We start from the raw sequence: 16,233 nt of genomic DNA on the forward strand, positions 1-16,233 counted from the left end.
AGGCAAGTGATGTGTACGACCAAGGAACACAGCAGGGCGGCTGGGCTTAGTCGAGGAGGAAAATGAGGGAATGAAAAGTATGCGGAATTGTATAGTAGGTATCTCTAGGTAAGCGGAGATAGGAATTGGTACTTCCAGATTCAAGGGGGAAGGTGTTTGTTGTGAGGGATGGTAAGATCGGTGATGAAAGTTGTAAAGAGGGAGGCTGGGCTAACGTGGAAAATATAAGATGGCTGGTTTGTGTTTGAGGATGGATATAATCGCGACGACCCGGTCGGCGGGGATGCGTAACGGCGGTCTTCAAACGTGAAGACGGTGAATAACCTAATCGTGAAAAAAAAGGAGTGCAACGCGTATTATCGTAAATGTTGACGTCGAAATCTTTTACAATTGTTTTGCTTCTGTTTTCCCAGCGCATCCCTCCTAAATATCCTAGCAACCGGATGCCCAAAATGCACCGCCTATGGTTACCATGCAAACCCGGCGGCGACAGCAGCGCCAGCGCCGCCCTGTCGCTAGAATAGCTGCAGGCTTAGCGAATGATATAATTAGGGGACTTGAATACTTGAATAATAAAGAAGTATTTGCTATCATGTTTGCATTTCAATGGTTTATTGTTAAAGTAAAATTCAAGAAAAGAGCTGGCTTAAAGATTAAGAGACGCTCCTTCTGGACACGACATTAAGACACGACACACGACTTAGAAGGTACGATTTGAGATGATTACCTCTTTTCTTTTCCGCTTTCTGCACGGTCCACTTTCTGTTTCCAGTTCCCAACTTCCAACTGGTCTTGCACTTGCATAGACTTGCATCATTATCACTGTAGTATTAAGAGACATTAAAAGAGGTGACACGGAGATTATTCTTAATATCTTACTTGTTTCAATAGGTTCCCTTCATCATTGTTTTATAACACATAACATCATCCCGTTTGTCGTTTGTTGTATGAAGACCCAATATGTATATCACACGCAGACGTCCAAATTCACGGTGGTCCTAGGATTACATGCATTTACTTGATTTCGCCGTTGGGATCCTTCAACAACTATTTTACATTGGACGAACTTTCTAGCTGGTTATCCAATACTCGGTAGATGACTGGTCAGAATTCGACTGCATCAAAATACTCGTCTTGATGCGATAAGGTTATCGGAGTTCCAATATCTCTTCCAATGAGCATCATCGAACTGGGTACCTTAGGTAATTTTACATAACTCGAGGATTCCGCGATAGTTGCAAAGCTGGGGAAGGGCTATGACGCCGCAATAATCCTGATCTGCCCAGCCTTCATCGCACAGTGCACATTCTCACTAATATCGCAGAAGTGATAATACCCAGGAGACGGGAGCAAGGCAGGAAAATAAAACTCGGTGGGGGCTAGGATACCCGGAACATTTTCTGTCATCAACATCATGAGAATGTCATAAGGAAAAGGTTGAAGTAAAAAAAAAATTGAAGTGTGCGTTGGCAGCTTGGTGACGAAACATTCCTTATTAGTGTCATGCAGGCACTGGTAGAGAGAAAACCCACTCACCAAACGCTTACAAGCTTGAGATCGTCCCAAAAAGCTGGATGCACACCAACCCTAGCATTTAAAACCCACCCATCCCGTCAAGGATCTTTTGGATATTTACCCTAGGTTTCCCCATCTGTCTCGGTTGGTTCCTGAAGATCCAAAGACATTTAAAGTATATTCAGCCTGATAGCCTCAGTTTCGAACATACAATCTTATTTGAGCTTACTCTAGCAGTAAAAGGGGCGGCTATTAGGAACGGAAAGGTACTTGTATGTACCTAAGTTGGTCGCCATGCCATGGAACCGGTGCACTAACTTATGCACAATTTGCATAGTGTGCTCTTAGTATATGGTAAGAAGCTGAGAGCTGCAGCAATTACAAATGGTTATCCCAGCATTAATGGCTCTACTACAATATATGTATAAAACTTAGAAGAATTACATAGATCGACGACAGACTCGATGAGCTCATCACCAAAAGCTACAAGACATCCTTTGTCTACATAGAACCCCATCGAAAGTAACATGGGACGACCCGTCCCTCCACCTAAAAGTTATAGTTCTAAGCAATTGACCAATCAGAAGCTTCAACAAAGGTTTTATGATCTTTAAGCTTGAGCTCAGCATAGGGTCAACGTCGGTGCGTGGCAAACAGGGCGGGGTAGCAACAAGAGCTTGTTCTTTCAAGAAAACTCAAAGCTGTTGATCTGTCATGTCAGATGACTTCTTCGACTTCATACCAAAATTATGGGAATATACCGGATCCGTCGACGGTTTCGCTTAATAGATCAACGCTAGCATCTAGTATGCCATCATCTTTTAAATACGGGAAGCCCGAGGTTTCCAGAACGTCATTTAGATATCCACCTGATCGGTTTGAGGCCAAGACATCACTACTAAGAGATGGCGTTGAAAGTATTTTCTCGTTTAGCGGGAAACCGTTTTTACGAAGGGGCGAGTGCCGAGACGGCACGCACACATAGGTAGGCGTTCTCTTTCTTTTGTATTGTGCTTACTGCATATGGGCATACATACACCGAGAGTAATACGAAGAGCATCGAGCCGCCAAAAGCAAATATGATTCCAGAACATACGACTAGGATCAGTCAAGGACCCTTCAATCAACCAGCAAAAAAAGACCTACATACATAGAAAAGCTCGAAACAGCGATATATCTATAACCCTAATAACCGTGAAACTAGATCTGCATAGGATAGTAAATTTGCAACTTCGGGGAATAGAAACCCTGAGTCGTAATCCTGATACTACATACATGCCTAATACGGCGGTTAGAAGCAAGCATGCATAGGTACATACAGGACGCCGTGTAAGGCAACTCTAAAAATAGGTAAGCATGGTAGCCCTCGCATCCTATGACCGAAAAGATCTAGACAACGAATGCAGCGCGTGATTTAGGACTTCACGTTGTACGATGCCTATGTAGGTAATTATATATGTGTTGTTCATGGGCCAGACCTATACTCGGTACGACGCTTCGTATCTAGCCACTTAGATAGATACGTTTAGCATTGCTTGCTCGCGTCATTCTTCCCATTCTCGCCATCGGGATTCTGTAGATTAATTGAACGCAACATGCCTACTAGACTATCGGGGTCATGTCATGTACGATAAAACTAGTGCGGCTACATACAGGAGTTCAGTATAGTCTACGGGGATATTCATGTCACGTCGAGTCAGTAGCGTGAGGGAGTCGTGCCATTGAACATTAGAGGTAGATTTGTCTAATTACAATAGTATTAGTTTCTATATACGTGAGTCAGGTAGATGTGTGTTGTTGTAGTTGGTAGTTGGATGGTATCTTTATTTGCGTCCGGCACGCGCCGACCCCTCGTCTAAGCCATGGCAGTGTTTTCTAGGTACAGTGGGTTGTTCATATCACGGGGAGAGAAAAAAGAGCTACGCGCTTAGTAGTCGTAGCGGTAGCAGAAGTGGCCCTGCTGGGTGTTGAGGAGGTCGCGGACCTTGAGGTCGGGGCACTTGGAGCCGCAGATGTTGCCGATGTAGACCATGGTGTCCATGGTCAACGGCGAGCAGTTGGCGCTGTCGGCACACCCGCTGATGCTTGTGCGGCGCGATACATCATCGATCTGCCACTTGCGGAACGCATAGTCTACGAACAAGTGGTGCATGAAGAAAGCCGGGTCGCCGGGAGAGGCAATGGCATCGGCCATCAGACCGCCAACACCGTTGTGACCTTGAGCGTGGAAACTTTATACAATGTTAGAAACTAGGTAGCGTATAAATGATATTCAAAAAGCAGGAAAATAAACTCACGTGAACTCAACGCAACTGTGGAAGTCGGGGTACGAAGTTCGCGACATGCAGGCGTTCCAGGAGTTAATGCCGGTCTGAGTAGTAGTCTGCTCGTTGACGGCACGCTGGAGACAGTGGGGGTTGTTGGTAGCCATGCCGGGTCCGAGACTTAGCTGCAGGCCAGCGAATTTTCCGTTGTTGATACAGACGGCAGCACCGTTGTTGGGGCCGGGCAGGCTCCCAAAGTACTGGGAAGTGAAGATAGTCGCCTGGGAGAACTTTCCAGCCCACTTCTTCTCATCCCACCACGGCATCGCCCTGTTGAAACCGCACTCGTCGCGGAGAACCTGCTCGAAAGCCCACGTATAGTACCGGTGCCACAACAGGAACTTGTGCGTCTGCTGAGTCGTAGACTTGCTGTGAATGTTGGGCGAGTACGACTGGTGCAGGCGCACGAAATCCTCGTACCGGTTCTTTGCCGGGGAGAACTTGCCCGAGGCGGGCTTCTTAATCAAGCACTGGATGGCATCGACGAAAGCCTGCTTGTCCGAGGAGGAGTAGTTGTCCCACTCGTAGCGGATGGCCGGGTTAGCACAGTCGCCGTTGGCAGCGGTGCTGGCCACACTCGCGGTGCTCATCTTCTCGTCGTTGGAGAGGCCGAAAACATCATGGAGGATCTCCTTGGCCTTGGTCGAGATCGGCAGAGCGCTGAAGTTAGTCCCTAGGAGATCGATCTTGGCGATAGCATCCTCGATGGAGATCGAATGGACCTGACCGAAGTGGTCGAGAGGCAGACCTTGCTGGACGGACGGGATCGACGCGGCTGATACGGCCGATACAAAAAGAGCGACAGAGACCTTCATGGTTGCGAATAGTAACCGTATATATCTATATATATACGATGACTATAGGAAAAATAACGAGTGACAGACGATCGAGACCGTTAAGGAAGCAAAGCCTAAGCCAAGCTGCCATTGAGGCGCCTACCAGGTTATATACCCTCTTCAGTCACTCGACTAGCTGCGGGTCCATTCATTGTCTTCTAGAGCCCTTTGTGGAGTGAGTTGCCGACTACTACGTAGTATGGTGCATGTAGGTATGGATGAGAAAGCCTACACATCGTACCCCGGTCCTATGGAACTATGGAATGGGGGGAATTGGCCGTGCACGCTTCTATACCGACCCTTGGGTCGAGAATCATTGCGGTCAGAGGTGGTACGTTTAGATGCCGGATTGGTGTGTAACTATTACCTTCATCTAGGTAATACGGCATCTTGTCGTTTGACCACGCGGTGCGAGAAGAGAGTCAGGAGCTGACTGTGCTGTGCCAGCATACGAGATTAACTATCGTTGTGGCGCAGACTAAGGGGATGCTAGCGGAGATTTCGCACAGAAAAACAGGGGGAAGTCTGATCCTAACTTGGATCGAATATCATAACCATACAAAGTAAGCTCGTCGGTACGAATTGGGGAGCTGACAGCCTGTCGACAGCGGTGCCTAGCCCTACTCTTAACCAATTAGGAAGTGTGCCCATTCAAGAGGATGCAGGGCCGGGGCTTCCTTAGCGGCTCCGCTGGCCACGATGGGACCCGGCTTCATCACATTTTGGATACGAGGGACTAGCCTTCTCAAGATGGCGCCTGCATGTTGTGGAGGGGTTTCCAGTTCGCTTGTTAGGGTAAAAGGAGATATGCCATGCCATGCCGTCTAAGATCTGTTCAGCGATATGTCTCTAATCGTAGATAAAGGATGATGATGATATGATGACGACGATGTTATTATTGTTGTTAATATCTTAGTTGTTGAAATAATATGTGACTTGCAGATTTCTAAGTGTCAAGTTATCCAACGGTTCTTAAGATAACGTGACGATCTGAAGCTGAAAATAGCTCAGGGGCTGACGTGGTAGTTTTTGATACATAGATACCTTCCTGAAATTACCACACCAGCGTTTAGGTATTGGATATGAGAATTGGTTATATGTAACCCCGAAAACCCCGTAGTTCAGGACCTGGGAGTCAGGCAGCCAACCAGAAGATTGGATGTTTTCATGGATTCTAGTTAAGAGATCTTAACTGGGTTAGCATTCCGTGTCCATATTTTAGAGCCATGCCCAGCCTAAAAGAAAAAACCCAAGAAAGACCCAAGAAAAAAATAAAACTGTTAGTAAGTATTTTTATTTTTAATGTGCATGATGTGGGCTGATTGCAGAATTCGAAGCTTCGTATCGAACGGCAATTTCCTATTAACTGCTTTAGTTACGAAAGTTAGAGAGGGGCGGTAAATGGATGTCCGTAAGCTCTCGGGAATTCAACGGTGTTTAGTTCGGCCCCTCTCTCTCCCCTATTATATCGGGACCGCTTCCCAAGACCCAAAACTCCTATCTTAAAAATGCATGTATGTATGTAGTATGTAAGTATGTATTGGCAGATGAGAAAGCGTGGGAACCGCTGATGACGCGCATCGTACCTAATGTATTACTACCTTAGGTACATATGTAGGTACTTAACATACTGCGTAACGAACATAAAATCTTATCCAGTTTAATCCAGTTTAATCCAAGCAGTTCCAGTTTTACTTTACCCCTTATCTGTTCATACAATAAAACTAATAAAAGGAGTTTTCCCACATTTTTTTCACTTGGTAAAGTAGGTAATTAGATTTTCGTGGCGGTGCAATCGGATCATCGGCGAATTAAATGCGTACCTATATAGGTAAGTGAGATGCAATATTAAAGGGTGTTCGCATATTCATCCTTGTGGCCTTTATGGATTTATTGACTTGGAGGTGCCTTTTAGGGGATGGCGTTACTGTATCGGTATATTCTTGGAAGCAATAAGGCTGGGGGAAAAGCTTGATCTGCATATGGTCTTGCTTATCTGGGGTACCGATTAAAGGTACCGATACGGATAAGATACCTAGGTATCCATACAATTGCACTTACAGAGTGCAGATAGTTGCGTACCTAGGTACCTAATACTTCCACTAACAGCATATCCATATTCATAGGAGGTACCCATATTTTCATTAGGCTATCTCGGCGAATCGCTCATTAGGTACTCAATTTGACTTGTAAATCGTCTTATACAACTCTTATACGAATTCTACGACTTGTCAAATAAAACGTTAGTCGAAATGTGTTGCCTCACATATCTCGTACTAATCTCCATATTTTGCTTTATTCGAGTCAATTAGAAACGAAACGACCGGTTCCCATTAATAAGAAAGAAAAAAAAAAGTAAACGAGAGCCTCAAACTCCATCGAGCCATGTATTTCCCCGACACTTGTCTTGGAGTAATAATTTTAGCAGCAGACAACAGCTGAAAAAGTCTTCGAACATTAGTAAACGTTGGAATATTGACATACTGCAGATAGAAAATTCATATAGCGACCACGACCTCCATATTTCTAACACGTACGCTGACGAATGTTGCTTTGCGCTGGTGTCCGGCAAACATCAACGTAAACCCGAGACTTTGGGTCCCTCGAACAAAAGTCGAGAGGTTACAAAGCTGCTGCGGCTGTCGGCATTATCCTCTTTCCACTGTGTTGCGGAAGGCGATCAATAAGGTCCGGTTCCGTGAGGTTGGCACCGCTGGACTTTATGGACCTGCAGGACGCAGTGTCGATCTCCAGCATAGAATTCTGAATTCTCCAATTAGGCTAAACATATTTACGAGCTAGAATTATTCTTTGCACAATTCTATATCTCTACATCTCTTATGCTTCTACGTCTCTACGTCTACGGAGAATCCGAATTTTCGAATCCCGGAGAATCAAGTTCTTTCACCGTCTAGATAGACCAAGCCAATATCACATAGCATAGAACGGGTTCTCACGTCTTCCAAGATTAGTGGCGGCCTCGTTATACAGTCCAGACTTGCTTGGCTTCAACAATCTCTCAATCACCAAGTTTTTTCCTGAGCTATCTAAAAGTTGCATTGGTGTTTAGCTCGAAAATACCGATTGTCGGGATCTTGGCTGTAGGTCTTAGCTGTAGGTAAATGCAGCGGATACGCTCCGAAGCCTGTGGGTTTCAGCCTTAGTGGATAGATTTGCCGTGGGGGCGCAGGTCTTTAAAAGACCGCCGGGACGGTGAAAGCAGGGGTTGGGTGCCGGAGCCCGAGCTCCCCTTTCCCGTCTCTTCTCTCCCTTTCCTTTATCCACTCTAACCTACCCTCTTTCATCGCTGCTTTCTCCCTATCCCGTTGATGCATCGATCGAGGGCTACCCTCTATGGTACCTAGTTAGTTGACTTGGTATACTCCGTGAGTATGATATCTCTTCCCGATTAAGTGTACATAGCCGTATGAGAAGTGATCTCAGTTCTCTTTGCTACCTAACCTACCATGTTGCACTATCTCTAGTTATAAGTTGTTAATTCGGAGACATATCTACTACTCCCGTATGTTTCAAGGCCGGTCCGCCCAGCTACTACTTGATGCTTGATACGGCCTAAAAAGCCAAGACCCTCGTTCGCAGCCTCAATTCTTCTTTTTCTTCACTAGCGAGCCCGGGACGGGATTACAATTAAGAATCGTAAATCGATTGCTCAGTCTCGCGAAGCACTAATATGCATATGTATGTACACAACCCGAACTATTGGACGATCTGCAATATCAAATACCCCAAGAGTGTCGATCTCCCGGAGCCTCAAAAAGGAATACATACCTATAGTATCTAATCGCCTCCTACAATACAACAATACAAGCATTCGGTGCTTTACAGGAGTTGGTCATGACGTCGATATCGCCTCGATGTCTCGGCGCTCAGTGAATCACGGATACTGTAGGCCGAATAGGTATATTGAGAGGTATATTGAGCTAGAAAACAACAGCACAAGTCGGTACTAGCATACCTAAAGCACAATATCGAATTGTCAAGCCTATAGCCGTCGCTAAATATTGTCAAGTGCATAAAGCGGCATAATCAGTTCCCTCCGTGTCAGCACGGTGCAACTTAGGCTTACATGCAGAATCGAACTCGGCCATGCAGGTTAAACTTGAAGCGCAAGCGCGTTTCTGACGAGTCGGCAGCGCTCCCTACGCGTCTCCCTCCTCATTTTTTGACCCATCACTTCAGAGGGGTCTGCTATGATGCCCGATGGTAGGCCCGAGTACCCTCGTGGTGGTTGGAATGGTACTACCTGATACATTCTTTCCGCTAACTATACGGAAGAGATTCCATGCCTCTTCCCTCTCTGCTGTTTGTTCTTGCACCCCTCGCTGGCCTCAGCGGATAGGTGTAGCCACATTGTGACTGATATTCTGGCCCTTGTTGTTACACTTGCCGAGTAGAATGCAAGATAATGCTGCATCACCCAATTTACTTCTTCTCGCTCCCGCCACCAATGTACGGATGTGGGACTTTCACATCTACTACGACAGCTCCCGACAAGAAGTCCGTTTGTCTTCCCGTACCATAGTTGTTGTTTTTTTAATCCAGTGCCTAGTTGCATTCCGTTTCCCTAGTCTCTGACGTAGCGTACCGTTCGACTGGAACAACATGAATAAGATCTAAAATGCAAGACGTATCTCACACATGCACAAGGTATTTGAAGTCTCCCTTGCTGTTATGCATTCTGCACAAACATTGCCTCGCTCTGTCTCCTAGGTGTTTTCAGGCTTAGACGCGAGTCAAGGAGTTGTGTTAATCTTTGATAAATACGGCCATCCCTATGGTTGGATGATCGACTTACATTCTAACCCTCGGCCTATCTTTTTTCTTCGTTGTATTATTTACTAATCCTGCCCTCGACTGCCAGGATCTGCAGACCAGTGTTCTGCTCTGTCGACGTATGCTTGTCTTGGTAGCACACCAACTTCCTCTCGACATTACTCTATAAACTGTGAATATCCGTCATAGGGACTCAGAATCGTATTCCGATCGTGATCGATCTTTCAGAACAGTTGAAATCATGGAGCTCACCAACCACCCATATCAAGAAGAATTTGTCGTTGATGAAGGGGATCACTCGCCAGACGTCATAATACCAAGGTTGCCAAGGAAGTCGAGCCTTACGAGCAACTTCTCCTATCCTATACTGGATGAGTATGAACACCTACGTCGCCATGAGTCAGAAAATAGACGATCATCACTGACGTCGAATGGCTCCATGCCGGGAATGACGGACTCATCCGATTCAGAGACTTCATCCGACGAGGATTATAACACATCAGCTAGTGAGCTCTGGGATAGCTTTTGGCTCGATAATGTAGCTGGTCTTGGAGAACAAAATCCCGTACTTTTACGAGCGTCACAGACGCCGCATTTTCTACCTATAGGGTTTTCGAAAAGCGCATCTAATGAGACGGATGATACAATCACTGTATCAAAGCCAGAGTCATCCTCCCAGAAGGCTACAGGTTCATGCGAGACTTCTACAGCTCAGACATCGCCTCCGCGCCCAGTGACGAGAAATGGCACGCCTACGTATTCCATCTATCCTAAGCAGGAGCCGAATAATATGTTGCGATATCCACTCCCTCCACGAACTTCATCGCTGGTTCCAGCTCCTCTTTCACCTCCTCGGCGGCAATTTCTAAAACCAGCCAAGTCGATTGTGAACCTCAAGTCTAGCAAATCGCATCATAACCTTCAGCCTAATCACACAATTCCTCCTATATCTAGGATGCCAATGGCACCTGTGTCAGCAAATTCTGTTCCTGCATCACCAGCTTACCCCCCACCTCCACCTCCAAGGGCTCTGCGTCCGACGTCTTCAGCTTTCAACCTCCGCGATAAGAGCGGCTTGTTCAACCGCACGCAGCACAACGCTGCGATGCCCTTATCGCCTCTCAGCTCACCAGCAATGACGCCAACGCCTGAATTTCAATCCACTTCACGGCCAGAAGTTGAGCCTTACATTTCAGTGTTTGAGTTTGATTCAGATCACGAGTCGTACATGGAGAGCAACAGTTTTACTAAGCGCATTGCCCGTGGGTTCCACAAGAAGAGTACAAGCGAGAAGCGTAGTATTGGGCGACGCGGGAGCGAAGACTCGGAAGCCCACGGCTCAGACAAGGAGAAGCGCAAACGTGGAGGTAGCTTAGGTCGCATTTTAGGACTAAAAGGTCGCTGAACAAATTTCTTTTCCATAAACACCAAAAAAGAAAAAAAGCCAACATCACTATATCCTCTTCTACCTATGTTTTTTTCCTTTTTTCTGTATTCAATTGGGGGTCATCCGGGAGCAGTCTGCCTGCTATTTCAATGCTCTACACGAGCTTTTAAAACGTCATTTCCTTTGTTATAATCATACTTCCCGACTTCTACGAACTCGTACGAGGATGTTCACGAAGCACACAGCGGTCAATGAGATGAAAGGCGCATACGACCAGCACACAAAAAGGGGTACGAGGGGGGGTATGAGAGGTACGATACTGGAGACCACGAATCTTGTCACGTTACATATGTTGATTAGAGCATACAACTCGCTCGGGCGAGGGGGCGCAAAAAAAGGGGGTAAAGGAAAACAGCACACAGGGGGTTTGTACGATCCCTCACTTCCCGGTATCGATCGCTACGATAATGACTACGATGGCGACGGCGATGAAAAAATACAGGGGTACGACGGTGGTCACGAGGGCGTTCCTACATTCAACATTATCATTAAGAATTCAAGTCCGGTCATTCCATTTCATTTTCATCTAATCAATCCACACGATCAACGAAGCTTGGGCTCTCTCTCTCTCTCTCCTTGTTTATTTACATTCGATTATTATTACTCTTGTGTACAATACTACCATTTTTATTTTTCTAAACAACGGGGAATGTCTGAGACATCAAATTTACCTTACTTTACCTAGCTATCTACTACGAAGCTAGGTATAGGTAGTTTACATATAAACAAGCATCAGTTCTACATGCTATGCTCATCTACCGCTTTGTCTGATTACGAGCCTATTCTAAGTGATTGATGTTCAGTTTGGCAATATTGCAGTAATTAAGTCCCGTCCCGTTGGATAGTAGACCTACGAGACAAGACATACATATGTCGGTAGCCAATGGTCTCTGCATTGCCGTTTTCCCCGGATAAACGGTTTGCTGCTTGTTTTACTGTCTAAGTAGGTTGGGTGGTTTAGGTAAATTGGCATTCTAGAAAGAATTTCAATAACTCGTAAATAGTGACCTAATATATCTGTCTTGTTGCTAAAGTAAATATTGACTTGCCAAACCTATCATCTCCTTCCTACCTACCTATACATCCATCATTTCTTCATGCAAGGTAGGTACATAAACACACACACACATACACATACATACATACCTAACATAGGTATCTATTAAAACACCGTTTCACCGTCATTAACCACATAACACCAAGACCGATACCGATACCGACATAGTGGTAAGTAAACAACGACCCGAAATTGGAAATTTGCATAACTCCCCATGAACGACCACAATCAGTGATACATCGAGCCAACGAACCGCACAGTTGGAACTTACTAGCAGACCGGGGATCGGGGACCGGCGTGACTTGGATTTTTCCTCTCTTTCCCTTCTCTCCCTTGCTTGAGCCTCCCTACCTACCTAGGTATCTAATTGCTGGGGTAACTTGACGGGCCTATTTATTTGCCCGTGTTGATGATCGTGCCAACGGGTATACATAATATTATTTACCTAACCTAGGTAAGTACCAAATAGGTGCCCGGTATGGTGGAAGTGGTTAATTAACATCATGCCTGTACCTAATTTATATCTATTATCGTTAACTGGTTTTAATATAACTTAGTTAATTAATATGTCCAATCCGCATACTACTCGCGTAGCCACATAGAAAGCCGCATATATGCCAAGTTAGGATAATTATTTATAGTTCGTACTTAGACCGGGATCATATAAATCTAGATCTTGCCGATATATTCTAGATTCGCATCTAGACTCTTGACACTTTTATACCGTAGTATTATTGAGCTATCGTCGTGGACAACGGCGCTAAAGCGACTAGCTAATTGATATACCGCGATGACTATTTAATTGTAATTAAATAGTATCTCTCTACGGAAATTAAATATAAATATTCAGGAGACGATGTTTTCTACATACGTAATCCTCTACTTGTTGGATGGACAAGGATGTTGCATGCAACACAAAAGGGTATCATATATATGATGGGTAAAGTTGTTATTGATGATGTTTTTGTACGTACTCTAATCCAGGATTAGAATACGTGGGAATATATACAGGATGAGTGGGTCTGTCCCACCCAGGTCACATGACCAACGTTCCCACACTACTATAGCAATAGTACCGTATAGTTACTTAAAACACGTTTTGCGGATCAGAAGCAGATCAGAAGCAAATCATAAGTTAAATCAACACAACTCAAACAAAATAGCTTCTCAGCTCCAAAACTCCCGACTTCATTTCTAGTAGTCGCCTTTGCAATCTAAAAAGGTATCTTTCAATAACAAGCTGTATCAATCTTGTCTTCGTTCTCGTGGAATCGTAAAACAGCCCCTTCCATTACTTCCACGGGCCTCATCATTCACCATTCGCCATTCACCTCACGGCCAACCGTGCCGTTATCCATAATTTCTTTTTTTGAAATCCGTAACCATAATCCGTAATCCGTAATCCGTAATCCGTAATCCGTGATCCATAAACCATAAATCCATTAGCCGTAAACACCATGATTATCCGTGATCCCATGACTCCGTACTCTACATACAACGTATCAATCTGTCGTCGTTAAATCCGTTGGTAAAGTGAGTTAGTAGCTGAATGAAAAATATGAAAAAATATGTACAAGCTAAACAGCAAACTAATATGTAATATGTAAAAGCCGCTACAACCTAGCGCTTGAACAGTGAACTGCTATTATGAGGCAGAGGTGCCGAAATAAGCTGGCCTCTAGCTCTCTTGTCGTAAGCGCGCAGCTTCTTCGGGTTGACAGTGTACTTGCTGTACCGCTTAACGCCAAGTCGTTCGTCATTATTTCGGCCGGCGCCGAAAGCCCATCGGCCCTGTCTGTGCCAGTCTTTGCCGATATCAAGGTTGCCGGCGAGGTCGTGGGATTCCAAGACCATGTGTAAGTCGAACGCCTCATCCGTACGCAGCTGTTCGTCGCAGCAAAAGCTAATGATCTCAGCCAGGCAAGTGACGGCATGGGGGAGGCAAAACTGTTGTCTCTTGGGCACCAAACAGATGAGCCCGCCTACGTAGAGGATTAAGAGGGCAAGAATAATGGCGAAAGCAGGTACGTTGGGGTACATGCGTGCTCCTCCGGAAGGTGGAGTTAGAGCCATGAACAGTCCACCAGCCAAGACCGGTAGAAGGGCAAAAATTATGGATAGAAAAGACACAACGGCTACTCGCCAATGCTTGTTCTTCAAAGCCTTGTAGGTCGACTCGAAAGGGAGACAGGTAGAATAGTCCAAGAGAAGCGAGGTCTCCGCTCGTGAACCTTCCGGGCGTGCAAGCTCACCCCACGGGGTTAGGATCCGCAATGTTAGGTCCAGAGACTGAAACATGAGGAACAGTATGAGTCCGAGGAGCGAAGGGACAAAAGAATAGACGAAGTTGGCTGCCGAAAATGCGCCTGTAATAGGAGCAGGATTTAGTTGAGGGAGGAAACCGTTGCGTATATCCGTGGCAGGGACAAACGATACGATGATCAAAGCGACCAGAAGAATCGAAGATGCAACGGCAAAGAAAATGATCTGACCATCTCTAAAGCACCACGGAAGGTAGCGGTAACGGATGCTAGGGCTCAGGGGTTGCTCGCCAGCCTCTAAGGGGGCTTCTTGTTGACTGCTCCATCCTGGATTATCCATCTTCTCGGTTATGATATCTTCGGCGCCGGTCGATACTCCAATACCGTACCACGTTCCGACTTTTGGTGCCTCGGGACAGAACCAAAATCCAAGCCTCTCGGCAGTTCCACTTAGCTTTTGCCACATGCTTTCTCGTGTCGTTGCCGTCTCGAGCCCGCGGTATCGATGTAACGAATTGCTTTGGGATATGAGAAAAATGATATCTGCTAAAGTTCGAAGATTCCAGGGCCGCATCATTCCGGTTGTCCGCCGATGCCAGAATACTACCATCACGACCAGTGCCAGTAGAAAAGATACATATAATGCCACTAACGTCCACGCTACACCCTGTACTGTTGCCCAGGTCCAAGTCCCGTCCACGAAAATGACGGTGAAGAGACTGCTCTGCAGCGGGATTGTGAAGTTCAAAAGCCAAACATTAAATATGGGCAACCAAATATTCCAGTTCCCAACGAGTTGGGGCCAGAGAAACGACTTGGGGAATAAAGGCAAAAATACAGCATCTCGTCGTTCATTGCGATTATCCGCGGCCATATTAGAGAATGGCAAGACCCAGAACGCAGCATTAATAACACATTGGGCATAAATTAGGATAATTATCGCCAATAGTTGGGGCAGCATTCGGAAAAGGAAATATTGGCCACCGTAGATTGAACCGGCGTATGGTGTTAAACCGTTGCGGCCCATAGAGTAGACAGCGCTGAACACCAGGGCCGCAACCATCAATAAGCAAAGCGTTCCCAAAAGCAACAGCGATTGCGACCGTAGGACCCAGGGCTTCAGCGTCAGGGGCGCTTGATACTGTAAAGCTTTTCCACAATGGTGTAATCCCGTCTCGGAATCGATCAGTAGATCTGACCGGGGCTGCCAGTGGTCTAAATTTCGCGGTAGGGGAATATTCGAGTCCAGTGGTCTCTGTTCTAGTTTGAGGCGCTCGTCGTGTGTTTGAGGAATGGGCCGAATGCGAGCTTTGAAGGCTTCGTTTTCGTCGGTAGTATCCGGAATTACATCCCAAAGAGGTTGACTTGCTAGTTCTGCTCGACGCAGCCGCTCCGGCCACCCCTGACGTAAATCCTCCGCAGTGGTGTTCGGGGGCAGAGCAATAACGCGAGGGCCTGGAACTAAGGGCCATTGCTGAGGATCATTGTTGCCTCTGACTGCTTGCGGAGGTAATTGTACCGAGGGCGGTCTGAAGGGACTCGGGACCGCAGTTGGTGTAAAGTGATAGGGTGGTCGGGCTGATTCATCGCTGCTAGAAGAAGGATAACCTGATGCTTCTCGATCACGAGTAAGGGCATCTAGAGCATATTGAATATAAGGACCATCATCAACTCCAGGGGTAACAACGCCGGCAGCTCTTGTGAGATCATCTTTAAAATCATCCGCAGAAGTGGTGTCTCGAAACATAGCCATAGCCGGATATTGTGGTTGGTCGAAGCGGGCACCCGGGCTTGATATTAGCGAGCGATCGGCATTCTCTGGTGCTACTAGCGGGGCCCCGAAAAGTCGATCCGGGCCGTAGATCTCTGATTCGGATGACACTGAAGGGGCGGAGGGTGCTGATGGAGGAGTGGGCGCATAGGGTACAACGGTTTGCTGCGAAGATGGAGGCGAGGGTTCTTGAGTAGATGTGCTGGGCCCAGGCCGCGAGTTAAGATG

General features: G+C 46.2%; 3 protein-coding genes across 3 annotated transcripts; 1 reads left to right on the forward strand and 2 right to left on the reverse strand.

Moving 5' to 3' along the window:
- Window positions 1–3,442: 3,442 nt before the first annotated feature.
- Window positions 3,443–4,654, reverse strand: GL218_07428 (uncharacterized protein; the record flags this gene model as incomplete). The annotated part of the gene is made up of 2 exons (XM_033584183.1): window positions 3,443–3,746; window positions 3,813–4,654. The coding sequence occupies 2 exons, from the start codon at window positions 4,652–4,654 to the stop codon at window positions 3,443–3,445; spliced, it is 1,146 nt and encodes a 381-aa protein (XP_033432567.1).
- A 5,056-nt stretch (window positions 4,655–9,710) lies between these two features.
- Window positions 9,711–10,874, forward strand: GL218_07429 (uncharacterized protein; the record flags this gene model as incomplete). Its single annotated transcript, XM_033584184.1, has 1 exon — window positions 9,711–10,874. One exon carries the CDS (start codon window positions 9,711–9,713, stop codon window positions 10,872–10,874), a length of 1,164 nt encoding a protein of 387 aa, XP_033432566.1.
- Window positions 10,875–13,593: 2,719 nt separating this feature from the next.
- On the reverse strand, window positions 13,594–15,987 carry GL218_07430 (putative phosphoribosylaminoimidazole-succinocarboxamide synthase protein; the record flags this gene model as incomplete). The annotated part of the gene is made up of 1 exon (XM_033584185.1): window positions 13,594–15,987. The coding sequence occupies one exon, from the start codon at window positions 15,985–15,987 to the stop codon at window positions 13,594–13,596; it is 2,394 nt and encodes a 797-aa protein (XP_033432320.1).
- Between the last annotated feature and the right edge of the window lie 246 nt (window positions 15,988–16,233).

The sequence above is a fragment of the Daldinia childiae genome (genome assembly GCF_008694065.1).
Source record: "Daldinia childiae strain JS-1345 chromosome Unknown Scaffold9, whole genome shotgun sequence".
NCBI classification, from domain to species: domain Eukaryota; kingdom Fungi; phylum Ascomycota; class Sordariomycetes; order Xylariales; family Hypoxylaceae; genus Daldinia; species Daldinia childiae.